Source organism: Anser anser (assembly GCF_964211835.1).
Source record: "Anser anser genome assembly, chromosome: 2".
Classification (NCBI taxonomy): domain Eukaryota; kingdom Metazoa; phylum Chordata; class Aves; order Anseriformes; family Anatidae; genus Anser; species Anser anser.
Window position 1 is genome coordinate 110,091,903 of NC_139721.1, and position 22,604 is coordinate 110,114,506.

The following is a 22,604-nucleotide window of genomic DNA, read 5'->3' on the forward strand; positions in this document are numbered from 1 at the left end:
GGTCGCACCGGGACACGCGGGGGGATGCGGGCAGCCCCGGCTCGGCTTGGTGATTTTTGTGAGGAAAGCTGGTTTGAGCTTGGTTTTCCACAGGAAGAAGTCACAGCAGCTGCTTTCACCCAGCCTCGCCCGCCCTTCCCCAGCGACTTCACGCCCCTTCAGTCCTTGTCGACCCATCTGAGATCTCAGGCGTTATTAAGAGGCGTTTGGACTGCGCTCTCGGTCATCTGGTCTGAATTTTGGGGTAGACCCGTGTGGAGCCAGGGTTGGACTCGATGATCCTTGTGGGTCCCTTCCAACTCGGGAAACTTCTGTGATTCTGTTCCCCTCTGAATTTTGTACCATAAGCAGCTCAAGGGTTTCCTTACACACATCCCCAGACCTGAGGAAGCCCTCCACAGGTACCACCACACTGCAGAAGTGGCCAGGGAGCAGCTTTGGCCTCTGCCCTGGCCTGTACGGGGCTAGAAACGCTGCCAGAGGGAAAGGGGGACACCAGCAAGGGGCAGGCAGCGGGTCAGGACAGGGCAGGTTGCTCCTGCTGGATCACAACTTACCTTTCCTCCACCACGCTGCTCTGTGGCACTGCTCCTTACCGGTGTGACAGCGTTTCGTACTCTGCCTTTGGCTGCAGATACAAAGGGAGCCTTTTGTGGGGGAGGTTTGGGGACGTTGGAAGCACCAGCTGAAGGCTGTGCTTTTGCTCGCTGGAGGGAGCCAGCTGTTTCAGTTCCCCGAGAGCTCTGGCTGAATCTTCATAAAGGGTTGTAAGCTTGGGAAAAAAGCTAATAAATTCAGAAAACAAGACAGAAGGCCACTGATCTAATTTAGCATTGTAACTATCCTGCTGATTAAAATTACACAATTTTATTTGGAGTAGCCGAACCACTGAGCCGACAGGTTTGTGCTGGCTGCTCAGACAAATGACAGACTGGCACTGTCATTTGCTATTTGGCATTATGATTGGGTTTGGTTTGTTTTTTTAACCCCAGGTCTTAGAATGGATTGTACGTCCTGCTTATTAGGCAGCGTGTTTTAGATGCTGGTTAAGATAGTATTTAAAAACAATGAGAAACAATTTGCAGTTGGACGCTCACCATGGCATTCTTCCACTGGTTACAAAGTTCAGGACAGCAAACTGCTTCTCTGACCTGAGGAACAGAAAACCTGCTTCTGTTTACGTAGCGCAGCATCAGCCAGAAGGCCTGCATTTTCACATTTCGTCCCAGCACTCATTAGGTACTTCTAACTTTAAATTAACCTCGGGCAGGACGTGTTAATGTGCCAACTTTGCAAAAAGTAAACATCATGATAGTGTAGGTTATGCCAAATGCATACAACTTGCAAACAGGTTGGCTTCTTTGTTTCTCTGGCATTTGTACATTGTATACTCCAGGAAGTACAATTATTTCAGTGTTCCTTAAGCAATCCTGTATTCTGTATTCTTAAAGGTTGAAAACAATGCACAGCCTAGTTCAGCTGATGCTAACCTGGTATAAATTCTGCATCTTTGCCATAATAAAATGGCTACATTAACTTTCAAAATTGTTTGTAGTGGCCTAGGACAAATATTTATGCAAGTGTGCATGCATATGCACACATTTTTTTAAAAACCTTTATAAAAAGTTTAAGTGGCATCTAAAATTAACTTCAAGATACTTGGCAGTGTTCTAGGATCATCTGTGCCTGATAAAATACTTCTGCATAAAGAAGTTTTTTCTATTTTGGTAATTTCCTTCAGCAAGAGTTGTTGTTTACGCACCAAGAGCAGCCAGACACCACGAGTATGAAGTGTTCTGTAAAGGTCTTCATTCCGCCAAAATGGATTAACACAAGCATGTAAGAATCCCGTCTCAGAGCTGCCAGAAGTTATGTCAAGGGCAAGCACACTGAATTTCGCCCGTCCCCCCGGCACACCGCCCTCCCAGCTGCCAACCGCGTTCTGCTCAGATGAGGGACGTACGTACGGAGTCAGGAGCCTGCCTTCCAGGAACCTGTCCACTCTCCCCTTGGCCCACACCTGCTTTTAGCGCCCGCGCTGTTCCCTGGCAGGAGTTACCCAGCTCTGCTCCCCCTTGGAGTGAAGGGAAGGGAAAGCAGCAGGTGAGGAATGTGTATCCCACGCGGGCTGTTCCCATCTTGTGCTGCAGGAAGCAGTTAAAACAGGTTAACGCCACCCCGTGTTCCACTCCAGTCGCAATCCTTCACCATTTGTACAGAGTATTCTGCATCTGAGCACCATCAACTGGTATCAGCATTAAGCTCGCTATTTGATCATGAAAACTAATTGTATCAAATACAAGTCAAACATTTTTTTAAAATCCCAAGTAAACAGTCTGTATTCTAACACACAATACGTCTGTACCAATTAAATACAGTATGGCAGTATATAAATTACAGTTCTTTACAGTAAATAGTAAAACACTAGAGTCCGCTTACTGTACACAACAATCAAAGAAAGAACAGCAGCTTTTCAGTAAGGTCCCAGGTATCGCAATCACTCACTTGCTAAGAACAAAGAAGAACAGATACAGCAGGCCATTCACTTCACTCATTTTTTACCATGTTACTTTACAAACATCCAGAACACTTGTACAGGCATCTACAGTATCTACACGTGGAACAACATTCTTAGGAATTCATGAGCACCAGACACAAATCCCTCCATCATTCCCATTATTAAAATAAACTTTACAGATTAAAATTACTTTAGCAGTTTCTATTTCATCTTGATAATAACCAGCAAGTAACAAGTGCAAAGTTTGCAGTCACGATCCATCTACTGCTTCTTTGTTTCCCTGTTTCCCCCACAAACCCCTAAAAAACAAAAAACAAAACCCCAAATGTTGTCCTCTCACACCCTTGCAGTAATACTGTTTCTGCAGTCGAACTGCCCGGCTGGCTTATGTTAACACGTGAAACACCAGACTTTGAGCTTCAGGCATTGTTAGTCACTTCAGTACAATGCCAAGTCAGCACAGTGGCAGGCCTCTAGGAAGACAAAAAAAAAATTATGAAGCAGTTGGATATTTCAGTGTGCTTAAACACAGAACATAAGGCTGCACGGTGCCCAGTGACTAAAAGAAACATGGCACCACGTTATCCGTTAAAACATTTACAATAGAAAGATATAAACAGCAAATGTGTCAATCTAAAACAAGTTCTTTGGTAATGAAGAACAGCAAACCGTAGGGTTTTTTTCCGAATACGGATTTACATCCTGTTTTTCCACAATAAAATATTTTTTTTGTTGTTTAAAATATATCTCCCAAGTTGTTGCGTAACAAATAGTCCAGTACCTCAATTATCTACAGATCAGCTTTAACTGTATTTTAGTGTGCAGCCGTATCTGCCCACTGGCAGATAAACTATAGATACACATTCATATATATAATATATATATATTATTTATAAAAAATTAGAGAATTAAGTCAAGGACTCTGGAGAATACACATTCTGTATGGACAGATTAAAATGTACAATAGCTTCAAAAATCCATAAAGTTTTCTACACAGTGACGCGTGTAGTAAGTGCAAAAATACTGCCGTTTAGTTAATCCATGATTTCCTGTTTTCCTGTTTCCTAGAAAAAGCAGAAGCCGCTGCATCTCCTGAATGACAGAGGACTTCTCCTGTTTTAGACGTGGATGATGAGCCTTGAAGCACAGAACTTCTCCGTTTCTCTACAGTGGAGGATGCCTGAGACCGTGAAGTGCTACTCCATTTCCTTGTGGAAGCTGGTGCTTTACTGAGGCGTCCGGGACGAACAAACACGCCGTGTCGTGGCTTGCAGTGGAAGTACTCTTTACCTTTTACAGTTCCGTCGTGCTTCCCTTCGATGAAAATAAATGCACAGAATTAATCACCAGAATTTTCCTTAGCAAATATAATTGTAGCATTGAAGTGCAAATGTTTTTGGCTGCCTGTGAAACAGCCAAGATTTTTAGCTGAGAGTGCTAAAACCACACAGATACCAAGCACTAGTGTGACCAAAGCCTGGAAAGGAGGGCTTGAACTGTGACCAAAAAGGTGACTTTACCTAAAATATTACTTTAACAGTTTAAAAAGGCAAACATTTGTTCATTTTAGAAAATAAATGTTCCTCAAAACCAATTGCTTGTAAAGCTTAAAACTTATCTGTCAGAGAAACTTCTAGTGTAAGTGCTAATAGCTATTAAACTGCTAAAAATACTATCTGAGGATCTGAAGGTATTTTCTGTAGGAATCTCTTAACATTTACAGAACACTGATTTTTTTCCAGACCCCATCAAGTTAAAGTTAAAGGAAACTTGTACTCTATAATCAAGTTTTTGCCCAGGGGGAAAAAAAACAACTCTGAAAGCTACAGGCAGCAAACCTATTTGACAAGCGGTGCCCATTGTTAGCACTGCCCATAAACATGCCCATTGATAGAAAAATATCTGCCAATTTTAGGCATTGCTTGTTTTTCTGATCTATAAAAGCAGACAGGTATGATGGGAACTACCACAACAGGCAAAGCATTATTTTGCATCTAGCAAGAAGAACAAGGCTGTAAGACACCTGAAAATCAATCCTTATCAAAACATCTTTATAAACAGAAAGCCCAGAATTCTGCGTGTCAGATGCCAAGCTATTGTGGAACTGGACTGCACGTGGTTGTAATGCAACCTTAAAATAGATCACGCTAACTGCACAGATAACCAAGAGCATATTCAGGCTTACCCAGCTGAACATTCAGCTCAACTCCAACCCAGATTCCAGCTGAGAAATCCACCGTTCCAACGTATCTCACCGTGCCCATCTTGTTACTTCCAACACAGACCTGCTCACCCACGGCCACCCAGCTGGGCAAGACGTGGGCGTGATCTGCAGATGCACTCTCTTCACAGTCGGACCCATCCAAGTGGTCCTTCCCGCTGAAGTCATCTGTGGAAGTATCAGGGTAAGTCTTGTGGTCCAAAGTCTCTTTTACTAACACAGAACACAAAGGCCGTTCCCCGGTGTTTGCAGAGCCCAGCTGGCCCGCACACGTGCCCTGCTCCTCGTCAGTTCCTTGGGACAGCTCCGAGGCACTCACTCCATTGGAGGACGCTAGGGAACAGGACTGTGGGGCTGTCGAATGGTCAAAGTCCTTTCCATCTTCGACGCCCATAAACTCTGTAAATGAATGATCTTCAACAATGTCCATTGTGTGCTCAACCGTTGCTTCACGCGCTGAAAATTCAACTGTACGACAGGCATTTTTGCCATCGGAGGAGCTTAAAGCTGAAAATGATCCAGCTCTGGGTAAATGCTGAGAGTCTCTGTCAGAGGCATTGAGGGACAGTGGGACTTGTTCTGTTAAGGCACTGTTTTCTTTCAGTGGTAATACAGGTAATTTTTCTCTCGCTAACTCCTTTTCTGACTCTCGAAACTCCTTGTTCAAGGAAGATCTTAAATCATGTGCAAGGGGTGGTCCTGAAGAGTCATTAGAGTCCAGCTCCTTCACGTGACTGGCTAGCTGGTCTGTGCTATCACTACAGGGAACAAGCATGTCAGACAGAGTAGCGTTAGAGGCACTGTGGGAAAAGTAGCCACTAGTAATACTGCTAGTGGTGGGGCTGCGGGATACCTCTTTCTCAAGAACACGTGAACTCATGAAGTCTGATTTAGAAGAAAACCATTCCCTGTTTTCCAGGCTAGCATTGTAAACACTGAAGTCAGCAAACTCCTCTGGTACATAAGGTCGGAAATTTTTAAAATTTTGTGGACTTATCAGCTTCTTATTAATGACCTCTAACTCACTGTCTTCCTCCTCAGAGTCCTGCAAAAGAAGAGAGTTGAGTGGGATTAGCATCCTACGACAGTAAACTTTTTCAAGAAAATCAACCTCACTTGATTTTTCCCTTCTGAGCATGGAGAAATATACATGTTTAGTACTCCTCTGCTGAAGGATGGAAGACCCCACTGAAAAGAACTGCTGGCAAAATACCCTGTCTCCATTAACTGAGCTCTTAAATATTTTAGAAAATAAAGGTTAGTTCTAAGTAGTCCAGAATATATAAAGCAATAAGATTTGGCACAAGGAAAGCTTACAACATGAAAAAGATATTCACACATTTTCATCATATTCTGTTTTTGAAAGCCACATATTGCAAAAAATGTCTTCCCATAATTTAGACCGACTAAACCTACTGAAGGTATTCGCTAGAACTACTTGACCACCCAACAAGATAGACAGATGCATAGGAGCAAAAGAGGCCTGAAAGGGTCTCTGCTGCAATACTGACTATTAACAACTATCCTGCACAATAGGATTTCCTATTAATCTGTTTCCAGCAGGACTACATAATGTTGCTTACCCCTAGCTATTGCATCTGAACACATTCATGATGCTTGAAAAAAAAGTCAAAAGAATCAAATATTCCAGAGAATCTTCAAGAAAGCATTTATATGCATACATGTACATGCTTTGAGGGAAATGACCGACACTTGTTAGCCTGATAAAATTTGGAGGTAGCTCCCCAGGTTTCACTTTGGTAAAGAGTGGTGACGCACCGTGACTGGCCTACAAATGTGGCTTTCACAGAGGCCATTAGAAGCTGAGAACGAAGGGTTGAGGACTTTGTCAAGATGCATCTGAGAAATACCCCAGCAACATGGCTGCACTAGCCTCCCCAGCATAAAATACTGCAGGCACAACTCCACATGAACACTTCTTAAACACTGAATTTTACATATAAACACATATATATTTGTACGTATGTATATATATAAATATATGCATGTATCTATGTACATACACATTATAAAATGGTTAGTTTATGGCAAATTCATAATAGAAAGAGTGATATTTCCAGTAAAGACCACTGAAATAATTTAAGTTTAGAGGAACTCAAGCACCTATTATTTCTCTCTTTCTTTATCTATACTATGGATTTCAAATGTTGTTCAATGCCGAGTCCCAAAGGCAGATCCTGCATGACAACTACAGAAGTTCCACACTTTCAGAAGCCTGCCATGAATCATCACTGGAAAAGGAAAGGCACAATCCTTAACCAGATGACCGATGAACTGAGAACCAATACGTTTAAGATAAAAATACTCTTGAGAAGGTTTCTTATATTTCCTAATAACCAAGACAAACTATTTCAATATGATTTCACTAAATACCATTCTCTTGACCTGTACAATGTTATTTTTAAATATCATTTGTTCTTTTGTAGTTGAAGTCACTTAATAGCCTGCTGAGGCTACCTCTAATACAGTACCTAGATCCAATATATATAAATGTCTCTACTTACACAGACCCATAAATCGTACATAATTCATAAAACTTCAGACCTCACATTGTACCATTTCACGTATGGCATTTTGTTATATCTGTGATGATCTAACAGCACAAGCAAGATGAGGCCTGCAGGTAAAGGCAATACCTTTTTACTAGGCCAACTGTCTTACCTGGACAAACCATACGAGCTTTCAGACCCAAGAAAGACGTGACCTCTAACTACCAAGCTTGTTTTGAGCATGCAATTAAAGACAACCCAAAATTAGCTTGTGATTTAGCAATTATCTCAGGGGTACTGCCTGAAGTTGTTTCAGTTTGCATGAGGACTACAACAGCGGCTTCAAATTGACTTGCTGATCTCTTCCATCCTCCTCCTTAAAGTTTTATCAGAGGGAAGAAAAACTGGATCATACCCCTCTGCCTTTAACGCTGCATTATACACCGATTGGCTATTCTCAGTGCTGTTTACACTTCTGAATCCAAAAGCTCCATTGACTGTAACAACTGTTCTTAATATTCTTTAACTTAGGCAAATATTTAAAATATTTTACAGATGAGGAAAGAAAGTTGGAGATTCATAAAGCAACTTGTCTTGACATACAGAAAAAGAATCCACGCTACAATTCTCTTTCAGTAAAACTTCTAACTTCCCTTCAATTTTCACTTCCAGGCTTTATGGTACGTTATTTTGCAGTCTGAGAACTCAGAAAAAAATCTATTTCTGTAAGACAAAACATACCAAGATATTTACACACTGCTTGCCACTGTTGAATCTAAGCTGTGAACATGGCAGACAGTCTGTATGACATCTCTCTTCTGTTCAAATAACAGTATAACAAAACTTCAAATGCATGGATGGCAAACGGGTTTGTTCAGTTTGCTTTTATCAGAGTAATCTCAGAACCGTTTAGGCTGGAAGGCAGCTGGAGATCATTTAGCCCAACTACCCTGCTCAAACTGGGCCACCTAGAGCACGCTATCCAGTACAGCGTTCAGTCGGGTGGGTTTCGAGCATCTCCAAGGATGGAGACTCCACATCCTCTCTGTGCAACCCATTTCAGTGTTTGACCACCCTCACAGTGAAAAAAATGTTTTCTTGTGTTCTGATGGAATCTCACATGTTTCAGTTTGTGCCCATTGCCTGTCCTGTCACCTGGCAGACTACCGAGAAGAATCCGTACCAACTTCACTCGCTCCCATCAGGTATTTTTTATGCATTAAGATTCCCCACGAGCCTTCTCTCCTCCAGGCTGAAGAGTTCCAGCTCGATCAGCCTCTCATCTGTCAGATGCTCCAAACGGTCAGTGATCTCTGTAGCCCTGCACCACACTCACTTCAGTAAGTCCTGATCTTCCTTGTACTGCAGGGCCCAGAACTGGACACGGTATTTCAGACACAGCCTCACCAGTTCCGAACAGAGAGCAAGGGCCACCTCTCTCAGCCCGCTGGCGATGTCTGGTACGCTGTCAGTGCTCTCTGCCCAATGCTTTCTTGTCCTTCATGTGTTTGGAAATGCTTTCCAGGAGGATTTTCTCCATCACTTTCCCGGAGATGGAAGTGAGGCTGACTGGTCTGTAGCATGCTGAATCTATCTGCTCTCTCCCAGTCACCAAGACCATTCAGAGATAACAGAGTGGCCTCACAGTAGCATCAGCCAGCTCCCCTAGCACTCGTGGTGGCTACATACTTGCAGATTACATTCTCCCCAGACTGGTGGCCCTCCACCAGGGGTGAGTCTTCCTTGTTCCAGTCTTTCCCTTGGGTCTCAGGGGCCTGGGATTCCTGAAAGCTGGTTTCACAGGTTAACATAGAGGTAACGAAGTGACTGAGTACCTCTGCCTTCTCCAACTCATTTGTGACCAGTTCCGCTGCCCCATTCAGTAGTGCAATAAACTAAAACATCCTCATACGTATGCATTAGGCAACACGTGCCTATGTGACAAGATCTCTGTCCTAACCTGGAGGTTTATTTTTCTTTTTCCCCCATTTTTCCCCCCAGACAAACAAATGTAAGTATGTTCTAAATGACCTCACTTTTATCCTGTGTTTTTGAAGCAATCACTACTCACTATGGTCCTTATCTGTAACGAGGTCTCATTTTCATTTCTACTGTGTTCATTCTACCAAAAACTCATAGTAGATATTACTCAGTCTCACTGTCCATACAGGATGGCCTCTTAAGCTGAATCAAGATTTTCAATCATTTTTAAATCTCTGTTAGCAGGGCAATCAGTATCTGAAGAAGACGTCTCTAATTATCTAAGCATATCGGACAAACCCAAACAGATTTCAGACTATTTGCTCAACTAAAGGCTTGGCATCTTTGGGTTGCTACTTTGTACAGCTCTGATTCAGAGTTACTTCTCATATAGAATTTGGATGAAGACTTTACTTTGAAACTACTTATTTCTCTAAAGAGGAGAGACAGTGCTATGAAATGTTACATAATACTTTTTAAAAAGTTTTACATTATTTAAAGTTCTGTTCTTTAGTTTTGAAATCTATAGCTAGTCCCTCTTATCGGGACCACAAATACCCTTCCATGCACTAAAGCATTATGCAGAGCATCTTTTTGCATACTGGAGTATACATGTTACTCATCTCTGAGGGACCTTTTCTCAGATATTCTGTTTACTCTTTCCTCTCTCATTTACTATGCAATTTTCTGCATAGAATCAAAAACTTTGAAGGTTGTTTTCAAAACATTACAGACTCTAGTGGTTATCAAATACACTGGCTTTAAGACAGTACAAGAATTCCAAATCAATAAGCATTTTTGCAAAGCAAGTGTTTCCTCTTCTAGATACTAGTTAAACTTCCACTTGAAATCAAACTCATTTTTCTAACAGAGCTTTCTGTTTCTCCCTGGAATCCTGAAATATTCCTCTTCTGACTGAAAAGAAGTCTTAGGACACATAGGGACCATGCTCAGAATCAGCCTGGATAAGAGACACTGTAACTGAAAAATGGCTCTACAGACACAGACATCACCAACTTGGGTAGGAAAAGTCTAACAAGAAACCACATTGCCAGTCATGCGTGGTTTGGGGGTTATCTATCATCAGAAATACAAAAGCTAAGGCACAGAGATGCAGTCTCATTACTAGATTATGGATTATGAAGAACACTGCAAAACAGGAGGTGATGAGATAGCACCTTGTGGTGGACAAAAGGTGCCCCCACGTGATGACAAGAAATATTGCCTGTCAAAGCTCCTCTTGAGCTTTCTGATAGGGAAATTTCAGAAGTAAAGCATTTTCAGGGTTCTTCAAATTCCTGTGGATTTAAGATGTGGGGAAAAATGAAGGAAACCTTCTTGTACTGCTCAGGCTAATGGAAGAACCAAAGAATAAAACCCATGAAGAACTGGTAAAGAAACTGTGACACCTCCCTGGGAAGTAACAGAAAACTATAATGAAAAACAGATTTAAGAACTGGTAACAGTAAGAATAACCCAGCAAGAACTAAGGACAGAAAATGATAAGTCAGGATTCAGCAATAACAGAAGCAAAGTAAACAAGAACTCCAACACAAAGCAGCTTTCGTACACCTGCTTAGTTACAAACACACTTCTTTTCTTCATTGAAAGGTACCTGAGTTTTCAGATTTCTGAATTATAGCTCTCAAGTAACCTTGAAGATGTTTGTCCCTGTTTTACTCATTTAAAATCAATAATATCTATTTGGTGGTTACACTACTGGTGCTTCAGTTTTCACAGCATCAAGTTCATTGCCCACTAGGAGGACTTGCTAGACAAGAAAACCCTGAGAAACATTAATTACAGCCATTATTGAAATACACTGAGCATAAAAACATTTACCCTGACCTTAACACATTTCGCTGTACTCACTTTTTACAGAGGACATGCTCTTGTGTCAGGCTGCTTTAAAATAGCTGCGGTATTTAACAGATGTGGAAGAGCTACCTGAAGTTTCAGGCTGAATGCTCTATTTAAGGCCAATTAAAGAAAAACATTTTCTGTTAACCACTTCAGCCCTCCCCCCCTGCCATCAACAGATGTGTTTTGACTACTCAAGAAAAAGTTAAGATCCTGAAGAAACATGAGGAAAGGGCCAAATATCACTCTTACGTCTACTTAGATGCAAAATATTAATCCAGTTAAAATTACTAGCTTTCTGTCTGTTTAGTCACTTTGTTATTTCTAATGCATTTTTACATGCAGTACAAAGTAAAAGATGCAAGTGAGTATCACACCTGAAGCTACACCAGTCATCCTGTTATTAATTAGGAATAAGAAGCACTGTGCTTTAGAGCAATCATTTAGAGTTCTGATTAATAATGTGGAAACTTCACTTTCAATCAGAGAGGAGCAGAGCGGTAAATTTTCATGCAGAGGCATGATTCTACCCAAGTGTCATCTCTGAACTCATTCTGAGAGCACTATTCACCTAAATGTGCGAAATACATTGTCCAGCCTAGTCAACACAGGCTTGTTCCAGCTCTGAAAAATGCAGAGTAGCCTGGGAAGCCTACACCTTACAAAGGCTTCCTTCCTAAGAGATAAACAAACCAACAAACAAGAAGCCATAATGTGATAAAGCCAACGCCATAAGCTGGGGTAGTCATTTCAACCTCCCCCCCATTCGTGGTTGCTAGTTCTTGCCTGCCTCCCTTGTACCCACTCCGGTAGTCAGGCAGGGGAGTGGACCCAGCTGAAATATAACTACCTCTGCGTAGCGTTTTTCACCTAGATGGATCAGTTCCCGTGATCTGACTGACGAGGCAACTGAAGAAAAGTCTATGTTGAGGGAAGAGAGAAGGCAGTGCAATGACATTAGCAAGCAGCTGAGAATCGAAAGAATGGCTCTTTTCAGGGCCCTGTTGGCTGCAGTGGATTTAAAGTGTTCAGTGAATTAGTTTCAGTGTAATTGGAACAGCCTGGTGCAGGATGTTGCCTGGTTCCAGCTCTGAAAGCTTCTGCTTATCTTTGGAAAACAGCACGGGCAAAGACTCGTGTGAAGTCAAAGCATGCCTGGGCTGGGACCCTGCTTTAACTCAAGGGATCAAAACTGCTCTGAAGTTGCTGTGGAAAATTTGGTAATAGATTAGGTTCGACGGGATGTTTTATGTTTTTCAACCCAGTGGAAGATTTTGTCTCCCAAGTACTTTCGTGCCATTTAGGGCTGTGACTCAGCTGACACACTGACTCATGCTGCCTTATAGAAAAGCAACACGATGGAAAAGAAAACAGCTGCCACCTGGAAACAGCCAAACTTCCAGTGCATACACTGGAACTCTCAGGAGACTTTGGTGTAACAACCTACGAAATGGCATTAGAAATAACCAGAATAAATTTTCCTAATGGCCTGGCTATATGGTAGGAATGAAAACAACACTGAGTATGAAGAATCCCACACTTTGTAGTAAGACGTCCATAATACATATGGGAAATAATTTCAAGGTTCTGAATATTAAATCTAAAGCTCTGATTAAAGCAAGTATTCACAGCCATGTTCCACAGCCCGAAAACCAAGCCCTTCATACAGCAGAAATGATGATACAACTTTTGCTGAAGCAGCAGTGAGAAAAGGATTTGGCAGGTAAATAGAAAAATAAAAACCCTTCACCTACATCCACCGCCTGAATTATGATGAAGACAGACTGCAGGTTAATTAAGAGCGGCAATCTCATTTTAGTGACACTACTCCAACATCAGGCAATTAGAAGCTTTTATAGTGTACCCACACCTAAATGCATGGTTACTTACACCAAATGGGATCATTCCATTTACTCTGGGGTATAGTCACAAAATCTGGGTAACACACAAGGTATATTAGAGAGGCAACGACATGATTCACTAAACCACACTTTACTTAACCATTTGCGCACTGTAAAAATGAAAGCCTCCCCTCTCCCGCCCTCCCCACAAGACAAATCACACACGAATAGTTTAAAAAAAAACAAAACAACAATAGAGTTGTTTCCAATTAAGGATCGCATTCACAAGTCAGGCAAGAGACCACTCATTATAACTATCAGTTATGATCACAGGTGATTATGTCCACATTAACCTTTATTTTCCTGCTGCGGTAGCATAAGTGCCTTAAGCCCACCACCAACTGGCCCTAAGCCCGCCACCAGGCCTCAGAACAGAAACTGGTACAAAACTTACAATCTTTTCCTCATGTATGCTATTGCTTTCTACAGGCATGCTGCTGGCATTGCTTCCTGAAGGCACAACACAGCCAGCGCAATGCGCCTGAGATGAAGGCATACTCTGCAAAGGTTAAGACACACAACACATCACACAAACCACAACGCTAAATGCATGCAGGGCAGAAACGCATTAAGACGTGATGAAAGTGAAACACCCGTGATAGCCATATATTATACCAAAATTCAAGTTAACAGGTAGAAAAAATCATGCGCTTCTCTCAACAGTGTTTTAGGTTGAAGATTAAAAGTCAGGCTTTTAACCACCAGAGAACACTGTTTCACAAAATTACTTTTTATCTGTGAAAAAATACACCAACATCTTGCCGAAGGAAAAAAAAAAAAAAGCAGGTTACTGTTACTTTAAAATAGAAGTACCCTAATAAAGGAGAATACTTACCAAGAAGTGAAAAAAAAACAATGCTTGAGGTAAAAAATAAACGACCAAAACCCCACTACATAAAAAGCCCATCCTGATTAATTTTAAACGGGGAATCACAACATTCTATTGCAACTGATACACGTGGCAAACAATTAGCCAAGTATACAAAATTAATTGATCTTCACTTAGAGCAAGGTAGTTTTCAAAGATTACCTCTTGACTAAGCAGAGGTCGGCTTTCAAGTGGGGTCTTCCTTTTATGTTCCTCTTTCACTGGCATTAAGGGTTTGAAAAACTTTGGTGGCTGAGGAGAAAATGCTTTAAAAGGGCTGGCCATTAAAGCATGGGAATTCTCTGACACAGCACCTAGGAGAAAAGCAAAAGTATTGTATTTCAGTTTTTCACATCTTGACTGCAAGAGCATAATACAAAACAATGGAAGGCTAAGCCATGCATTTGGCAATTTGATGGCTAGACAAAGAATGGCAATATTTTAGTATTCAGCCACTGCTCAAAGCACGAGATAGCGCTGAGCTCTAGAAAGGGAGATTTTATTCCTCTGAGGAGCCTAGAAATGGGAGGAAAGCAGAGAACAGCATTATCTGCCCCTTCTACTCTGAAGCTCCAGTTTTTCCCTTTTCATCTCAGTCATAAGAAGTGGGAATCATCCCTGACACAGAAACTAACAGCTTTTTGCTTCATTTGCCTTGCCTCTCCTCTCCTCACAGCCCTGCAGTTCTGCACTGGAACCAAGCCAGCAATCCTGCACAACTAGGATGATCAAAAAGGAAATCATAGGCAAGGAAGCAACGAATAAACTTTCAGATCCTGCTTTGCTGCTACCTACCTACAGTGTCTCTACCTACATCACCTACTCAAGAAGAGCAGGTTACAATTTGACCTAAAGGAAGTGAGGAATCTGTGACAGCTGACATGGAAGAGCAAATATCCAAAATCATGCAAAGAACCTGCAAAATAACTCTTCCCGCTTTGACAGAAGCCTCTTCATTTTCAAATTCATAAACTAATAGCAGCTCCTCCTTTCCTCTCCTCCTTCTGTTTTGATCCACATCTAGCTTGTCTTTCTGTCTTCCTCTTGTGTTTTTTTTTGGACACCCCAATTTCCTATCCTTTCCTGAATGTCCTCATGCATTTTTCCCTTTCTCCCCTATTTCCAGATTATGTTTAGCCGCTAAAGCAAGAAGCTGGAGAAAGCATTTAATAGAAGTGAACTGAGAAATTAACAGGAAGAGCACTGATATTTAATTTTCAGTTTAGTGCAGTAATGAAAAAAACCCACAAACATAGTTATTACATATATACTTCAGTCTCACCACTGCCATCTTTGCTCTTGCGAGGTGACTCTCTGGGTAAAGTACCATAGCATGATACATCTTGATAACTGGAAGAACAGTCAGATATATCTAGGTGACTTTCAGACCAACCCTAAGAAACAAAAATACATAAATATGCATGCTGATACAGGAAAACACGGAGAAATTAAACTCAAAAGTAGGCTTTTTTTTTTTTTTTAAATACTTGGGAATTTAAAGTTACTGATTTCAAGACAATTTTCTGTCTCGCATAGATGAATTGTTCATAATCTAATTAACTTTCAATTGAAAATAAATTAAGTTTTGCTCCAGCTTCATTTAACATTTCCTAAATTTCAATTTCTATCATTCTAATATGAAGAGCAGAGAACAACAAAAGATAATTACATCTTATTCAAGTAAGATGTAATTAGCATTTTCTAGATATATTACGTAAACATATAGTTAAAATACTGTTTCCCTTTTAAAAAAAATCTTAAATATATGTTGTTTTGAAGAGGAAAGAAATCTGAGAATGTGCACCACTTCTTTTAGTGAATTTCACATTTACATACCTTATCATCTTCATCACAGGCAGAAAGATCTAGTCGGCTACAGGATACCTACAATACACCAACAGACAGAATGACAAAATGCATCCCTTTCATTTACAAAATATGTCTTAAGGAGGCGTGATCATATAGTCCTGAAAACTTCTGTGTTGTCTCTTTTCAGATAAAATTACTTATAAGGACAGCTACATTCGTGCTATATGAGTAGGTGAGAGGAGAATGCATAAAATGCACACAAAATGGAAACTATCCCTTACGCTACAAAAAAGTTAAACAGACTTTGATACAAAAGTAAAAAAAAGTAATCTGAATCATTGCAGCCATCATTCTAAACTACTTCCAAAACTAGAAGAGTTCTGACCAATCCTCCCCTCCCCCTTCCCTGTCAACCTTCCTCTCTTCCAGGATGCAAAGCTGTGGGGAGGGATTCCTATTAAATGACTGACTCTTTCATTCACGACTTTTCCACAGGTTGGCTAGTCCTAGCTCAGAATAATCATTACCGTATCACATTGTGCAAGTATTACACCAGCACACGGACACCACTCAATTCATACTTATTTAACAGAGGAGAAAGGGTCCTTACATTGTGGACATTTGGAGTGCTCATGCTTCTGCGGATGTTTCTAGCTTTGGTGGAGAACGCCTCTTTGACTGTGACTGCCTGCATAGAAGAAAAGATCACATTAAAATAGTGCAGGTATCAGAAATAGACAACGTCTCGGTCTCCCCATGAGAAACAATCAAATATGACAGAATCACAAATCTCAGGGTGGTTGAGGTTGAAAAGGACTTCTGGAGGTTATCTGGGCCAACTTCCCTGCTAAGCAGGGCCACCTAGAGCTGCTTGCCCAGCACCACATCCAGCTGACTTCTGAATATCTCCAAGGAGGGAAACTCCACAACTTTTTCCATGGCTCAGTCACCCATACGGTAAAGCATTGTTTCCTGAGGTTCAGACAGAACCTACTTTGTTTCAGTTTGTGCCCATTGCCTGTTGTCCTGTTGCTGGGCACCACTGAAAAAGTCCTTTTAGGTATTCATATGCATTGAAAAGATATCCCCACCCCTACTCTTCTGTGGCTGAAAAGTCCCAACTCTCTCAGTCTTTCCTCATTGGAAAGGTGCTACAGTCCCTTCATCGTTGTGGCCCTTTGCTGGACTCCCTCCATGTCTCTCTCGTACTGGGGAGCCCAGAACTGGACAGAGTATACAGTATGGCCTCAACAGTACTAAGTAGAGGAGAAGGATCGCCTCCTTCATCCTGCTGGCAATACCTTGATTAACGCAGCTCAGGATACCACTAGCCTTCTTTGCTGCAAAGGCACATTGCTGGTTCACCTTTAACTCGGTGTTCACCAGGACCCCTCAGGTCCCTTTCTGCTGGGCTGCTTTCCAGCTGGGTGGCCCCAGCATGGACTGCTGCCCGGGGTTGTTCCTCCCCAGGCACAGGACTTGGCACTTGTTGAGCTTCATGAGGTTCCTGTCAGCCCACTTCTCCACCATGTCAAGGTCCCTCTGGATGGCAGCACAACCCTCTGCTGTATCCCCTGCTCCCCCAGTTTATGTCATCTGGAAACTTGCTGAGGCAACGCTCCATACAGATCATTAATGAAGACTGATAAACTGCACTGGGCCCATTATTGATCCTTGAGGTACACTGCTAGTTTCTGGCCTCCAGCTAGACACTGCACCGCTGATCACCACCCTCTGGGCCCTGCAATTGAGCCAGCAGTTTTTTTTTCGGTGTGCCTAACAACAGCAAACAGGGCTTGCATTCACAAATCTTAGCTTGTATACACAACCACTACCATTTGTATCTGAAATTCATTCTTTGGCCTTTGCCTGTTCAGGTTCCCCATTGCCAGCTACAGTTACCATTGCTGGAATTACGTATTTCACAGAAGTAACTCAGTCTCACATTTACCTGTCCAATGTTCTCTCTCTAAAACAAACAAACCACACCAACAAAAAACCACCACCAAGCAACACTTGATATTTATAACACAAAACCACCCATCATCTCTACTTGGACTGTAATAATTCAGTTCAAAAAGTGCAAGAAGTGCCTTTTCCTTACCTGTCTGAGTCGTTCAAGGCTCAAAATGTTCTCCACTTGCAGCACACCACGTGTATATTTCTCAATGTAAGTTTCACCATCAGATGTACCCTCATTCTCGCTCCTTGCAGCCATCAGTGCTAAGGTCTCACGATCTTCAATTTCTTCTGTAGCCTAAATTGAAAGTTACAGTATTTAAGTTTTTCAGATTAAAGCCTAGTGTTTTTAATGTGCTGATTCACTTATTTAGACCATCATGATCCACAAATTTTAATTTGAATCAATAATCCTTAACTTAATTAGCAATCCTAATTATAATCAATAACCTAGGACTTTTCAACACACGTTAAATGATGCTGAATGAAGAAGAGGTCACGCTTAGGAGAAATTTTGAGCATTTATTGTAGTCTGTGTACTTCTAGGAATAACACATATCTAACCTGAAATCTCCTGTGTTACAGATTGACTAATGACAGTGTTCCAGGCAAGTAAACGCAACTTCCTTACCAAACCTTAGACAGTCTGCGTGATTTCCCTAGAGTTTAAAGTGAAAGTAATACCATACAAAAGTGAGAATTACATGGTGACAAAACTATTTACTTTCTTTTCTCCAGTTTACCTTTAAAATCTGTTAGAGCACATTTTCAGTTTGTACAAGTTTTTGACGTAAAGTATATAGTTTATATTCCCATTGAACTAATTTTCCCAGCTATATTGTTTTCACTAACCTGAATATCCCTGAGTAGCTTCTTTATTCTCCCCGAAGCAGCTAATACAATTTCAAAACTAGCTCTACTACAAGAACTCAGTTTACACAGTAAAAGAGAAAATAAAATCCCCACAGTTTTCTACTGTTTAAGGTAAAAATGACCTCACCATTGAACAGCAGGATATGTACTTTGGCAAGTTGCCTCATATCAACAAAGTAGGACATTTACTTTGCTATCAGTACCACCTACTACAATAGTTATTCTGTTATTTTCAGTGAATTTGCCAGAGAAATATTGTGTAATTTACCTTTGGTATATTGGATACTATTTCATAGGTCACTCCACAGGCATAATATATGTTTTTCAAGGATATTCTCCTTTTCAGGCTCTGGGTAAAACTCTACAAAAAAAGTAATTCTCAATTATTGTTTTGATGATAATTATTTATGATGTTCTAAGAAAAAAAAGGTTGCAATGCAAAAATGTATTTTACCAAAAAAGCACATTCTCCAGGACAATAATTTAGTAAGCTCATTTTCAGCATTCACAATCCTTAGAGTACTTTTTAAAGCCTTGTAGTCAGCACAAAATGCTGTCAAGTTCAAACAGTAACAGTTTACTCCTGTTTTGCACTGAAGCTCTATCCTTGTGTCATAACTTGTAATTGAGGAACTGTGGCTGTAACAAGTCTCTAATGTGTGGACACCAACATTTCTCATTTTGTCAGCCACCTGTTAAATAAGCAGAAAATTCTTTTCGCTATAGCAAAGTGTAGATCTGATCTCTAGCCATAACTGGAAGAGCAGCCACAGTTTTCACTGTTATAGTCACAAACTTAGCGTGCGTCATTGTTAGACTAGTTAGCCCTTATATCACTAACTGTAAACTTAACTTTCATCTAATAAGGCATTTTAGACGAATGAAACTGACAAAGGAAAACATGCCAAATACAAAAAAAACACACACACAAAAAAAGCAAACAAACAAAATAAATAATCATAATTTAAAAAAACAGAATTCAGCTGTTCAGTAAGTTGCCTGGTAGTACAACAGGTGTTTTGTGTCCCACCCCTACTTCCCCCTCCTACTGCAAAATCTGAAGCAATTCTGAGATACACTCTTGGTCTCAATTGTCTGGGAAACAAAAATGAACATGATTTTAGAGAACATGTCATTGTCTAAACCCATGAAGCAGCAAAGCAAGGGGAACAGCAACCATTCTTGTTGCCCATGAAAACACCCTATTTGAGATCACCATGTAAAAATGGTAGAAAAAATATACATTTTGGTAGTGCTTGGAAACAAGCCTAGTTTGTAATTAACAGAGAAAATAATAAAGAGAAATGAAAAAGATGTATTGTGTTCACACTTAACATCTAAAGGCCCCAAAGCTGCTGTCAGGAACAGAGTGGGCTACAGTAACCCTATATTAGATAAGCTACTGCAAACTCCTCAAAATCAATGAACATTTAAAGTATACAACCGAGAGGGTTAAACCACTTTTTTTTTGTTGTTGTTGCAAAAGTAGTGCCTGTTACACTTTGAAACAAATCAGTTTGAAATATTGACAGGTCAAAAGGCTATACTAGAAGTGCACAGCATTACTGCAATCTATGCTAATCTGTTTTTCATTTGTTTTTAATAAGAATAGGAGACATGCAAAATGAAGCAAGCAGCTAAGAAAACACATTCATAAAATTAGGGATACCAAACAAAATTAGTAATAAAAGAATATATAAACTTATTACCTGTTTGTTATAAATATTGGCTGCAATCCTTTTCCGTAAAACCAGTTCCATTGCAGCAGGATGACTGAGCTGCACAGTAGTCTTCACTATTAAGTAAATCCTCTCATTTTGTGGAGTGACCCTGTTCAGGTACACTGAATCATGGACAGAAGAATCCCAAGCAGCAGTGGCTGAAACCTATGCAGACAAATCAAATGGAGAAAGGAAAGAAAAATCAAAGACTCAATCTAACAAATAATTTGCAATGATTTAATGTGGAGTAAAACAATTCTTTTATGAAAGAAAAATAAGTACCATTGACCAAAATGAATAAAACCACCTTTCCTACTAAGCAATCAGAAGCAGCACAAAAAAGGTGTTAAGATACCAAGAAACACGATAGGAAGCACAATCTCCTGCCCCAAAAGGAAGTTTTCACCCAGAAGGAAGCAGAAGAGAGAACAGAAGCGATATTGGAGGAAGAAAGAAATCCTACTGCAGATGTACTGAACTTGACATTTATTCTGCAAATGGACTCTTAAGCATTAGCCTGAGATGGCACAGAAAGCAGAAAAAATACAAGTTAAGCTCCAAAATGTACTCAGAACCATTCACTTCCAACAATTCCCCTTTTCTTTTTTTTTTTAATTTAAAAAGTAATTGTGTACTACAAAGAAAAAAGTTTTTTTTTTTAAACATTAAGTTTAGCCTAGTCAGCATAGTAAAGGAAGCAGTTTTATGTGAATAATTAGGAGCCTACAAGAGGAATGATGAAGGGGCAAGGAAAGATGAAAAAAGGAATTCTGAGTTAGGTGGCTGAATTAGACTTTTGCCAAGAGCAAAGACTTGCCAGCTCTACATTAAGGCAGGAGAGCTAACAAGTCATACCCTCTTAAATCCTAACCAAATAGGCCAGAAACTAAAAGCAGCACTTCTAATACAAAAACATAATCATAGTGATTAAATACATACAAGGAGAAAATAAAACATAAGAAGAAAGCTTTAATATAAGCTGCAGTTGTCAAGAAGGAGGCTTGCTAACAATTTACCTCTTCATCGCTGTGTTTTATGATCGGCAGATAAAAGAACGGACTCCCATGCTCCTTTGGTAGTATTGAGTTAACTCCTGATGCATGGGGACCTATAAGTTGTTCATTGGCACTGAGGTCATCAGCTAATGAAACAAACATGCAAAGAATGAAATGGTTTTGCACCAAAGGATATCAATATATGGAGGCAAAGTTGTAATACAAAGTTGTAACAAAATCCTACCCATATTCATAACACATTTAATCCTGATTAATCTTACTACTATGCATTATTTTGAAGATGGTTTCAGTATACAAAAGTGGGGAGGTAAGGCTGGACCAAGACTCCCTCTGAACATATTCTTACATGACCTAAACAGAATTCAGAACTACTTCTAGGTATTCAGGAAAGGAATTTACCCAGCCAGAAAGTTCCTGACTTATTCACCTGCCAGTCTAACCAGCTAATCTCTTAGGTAAATCAGTTCTGATGTATCAAGACAGACAACAGTGGTTCTGCTAACATTAGGCTTTTAATTAAACAAAAAAAGTGTTGTGCATTGATTCATAAACCTGTTTAAGTATCCTACTTCGCCTTCTATTTGCCAACCTCTGTTTTCAATGAAAAACAAAAACATTTCCTGTGAGCACAGAAGGAAAAAAGAGTATATATAATTTTTCAAAAGCAGCGTCTAAAGCGGGCATCGATGGGTTGCCTGTATAATCAAGCCTAGTAGCCCGCTTAAGTGCTGGATGTGACTAGGCTTGTGAATCCTTCTCTACTTTATGTCCAAGTTTATACTTACAGACTTACTTCCTAAACAGTCCTTAAATATACTGCTAACTCCAGTCTCTTGCTGCGTACAGTGTATCTGTGCTCTAAGAACATAAATCAATAGTCTTCCCTCATATAAAACTAAGTGTCTTCAAAGGGACAACACTCAGATACTCTAACAAAATGCTTGTTATGCTCCTAAACACACTCTTAATTAAGCCATCTGTTTAAACCTCTACAGATTAGTCAGTGGAAGAGTTGGAAGATTCTCTATCAGTACTTTAATGACGTGTGGATTTATACATCAAAACGCACACAGGATTTTCCTGTCTGCCATTCCATTTAAACAAAGCTTGCTCTTTTATGCACTTTTCTGTTGTATAACCAATCCTTGTACTGGTATGTTCCCTGATTATTATCTTAATTTTAAAATAGTTGTACTTCACACACAGAATCAGAAGAAAGTACATTCTACAAGCCATACCAGACAGACAGTGCCATTGCCAGGACTTTTTTATGTCTTCTTAGACATTTAAGATTCACTCTTCCATCTACCAATTTATTGATGCAAACTAATTCTTACTCTTTTCTTTAGTTTCTTAATCTGTTGTTAC

General features: G+C 40.3%; 1 protein-coding gene and 1 long non-coding RNA gene across 7 annotated transcripts in view; one reads left to right on the plus strand and one right to left on the minus strand.

The window, feature by feature from the left end:
* Positions 1-97: 97 nt before the first annotated feature.
* Positions 98-2,664, plus strand: LOC310894213. Its single transcript, XR_014579678.1, has 2 exons — positions 98-401; positions 1,742-2,664. It is a non-coding gene; the product is annotated as an uncharacterized lncRNA (long non-coding RNA).
* Positions 2,542-22,604, minus strand: part of KIF13A (kinesin family member 13A) — a 126,317-nt gene continuing 106,254 nt past the window's right edge. For 3 of the 6 annotated variants that reach the window (XM_083824049.1, XM_083824047.1, XM_083824046.1), the window contains 11 exons: positions 21,237-21,361; positions 20,209-20,385; positions 18,768-18,860; positions 17,772-17,924; positions 16,278-16,355; positions 15,695-15,742; positions 15,141-15,252; positions 14,021-14,172; positions 13,385-13,489; positions 4,704-5,784; positions 2,542-3,832 (listed from right to left, as the gene is read on the minus strand). In XM_083824049.1, the coding sequence (XP_083680175.1) occupies positions 3,549-3,832; positions 4,704-5,784; positions 13,385-13,489; positions 14,021-14,172; positions 15,141-15,252; positions 15,695-15,742; positions 16,278-16,355; positions 17,772-17,924; positions 18,768-18,860; positions 20,209-20,385; positions 21,237-21,361 (2,408 nt within the window). In that variant the 3' untranslated portion in view covers positions 2,542-3,548. The remainder of the gene's footprint in view (positions 3,833-4,703; positions 5,785-13,384; positions 13,490-14,020; positions 14,173-15,140; positions 15,253-15,694; positions 15,743-16,277; positions 16,356-17,771; positions 17,925-18,767; positions 18,861-20,208; positions 20,386-21,236; positions 21,362-22,604) is intronic. The other 3 variants (XM_083824050.1, XM_083824048.1, XR_014579670.1) reach the window with 2 other exon arrangements.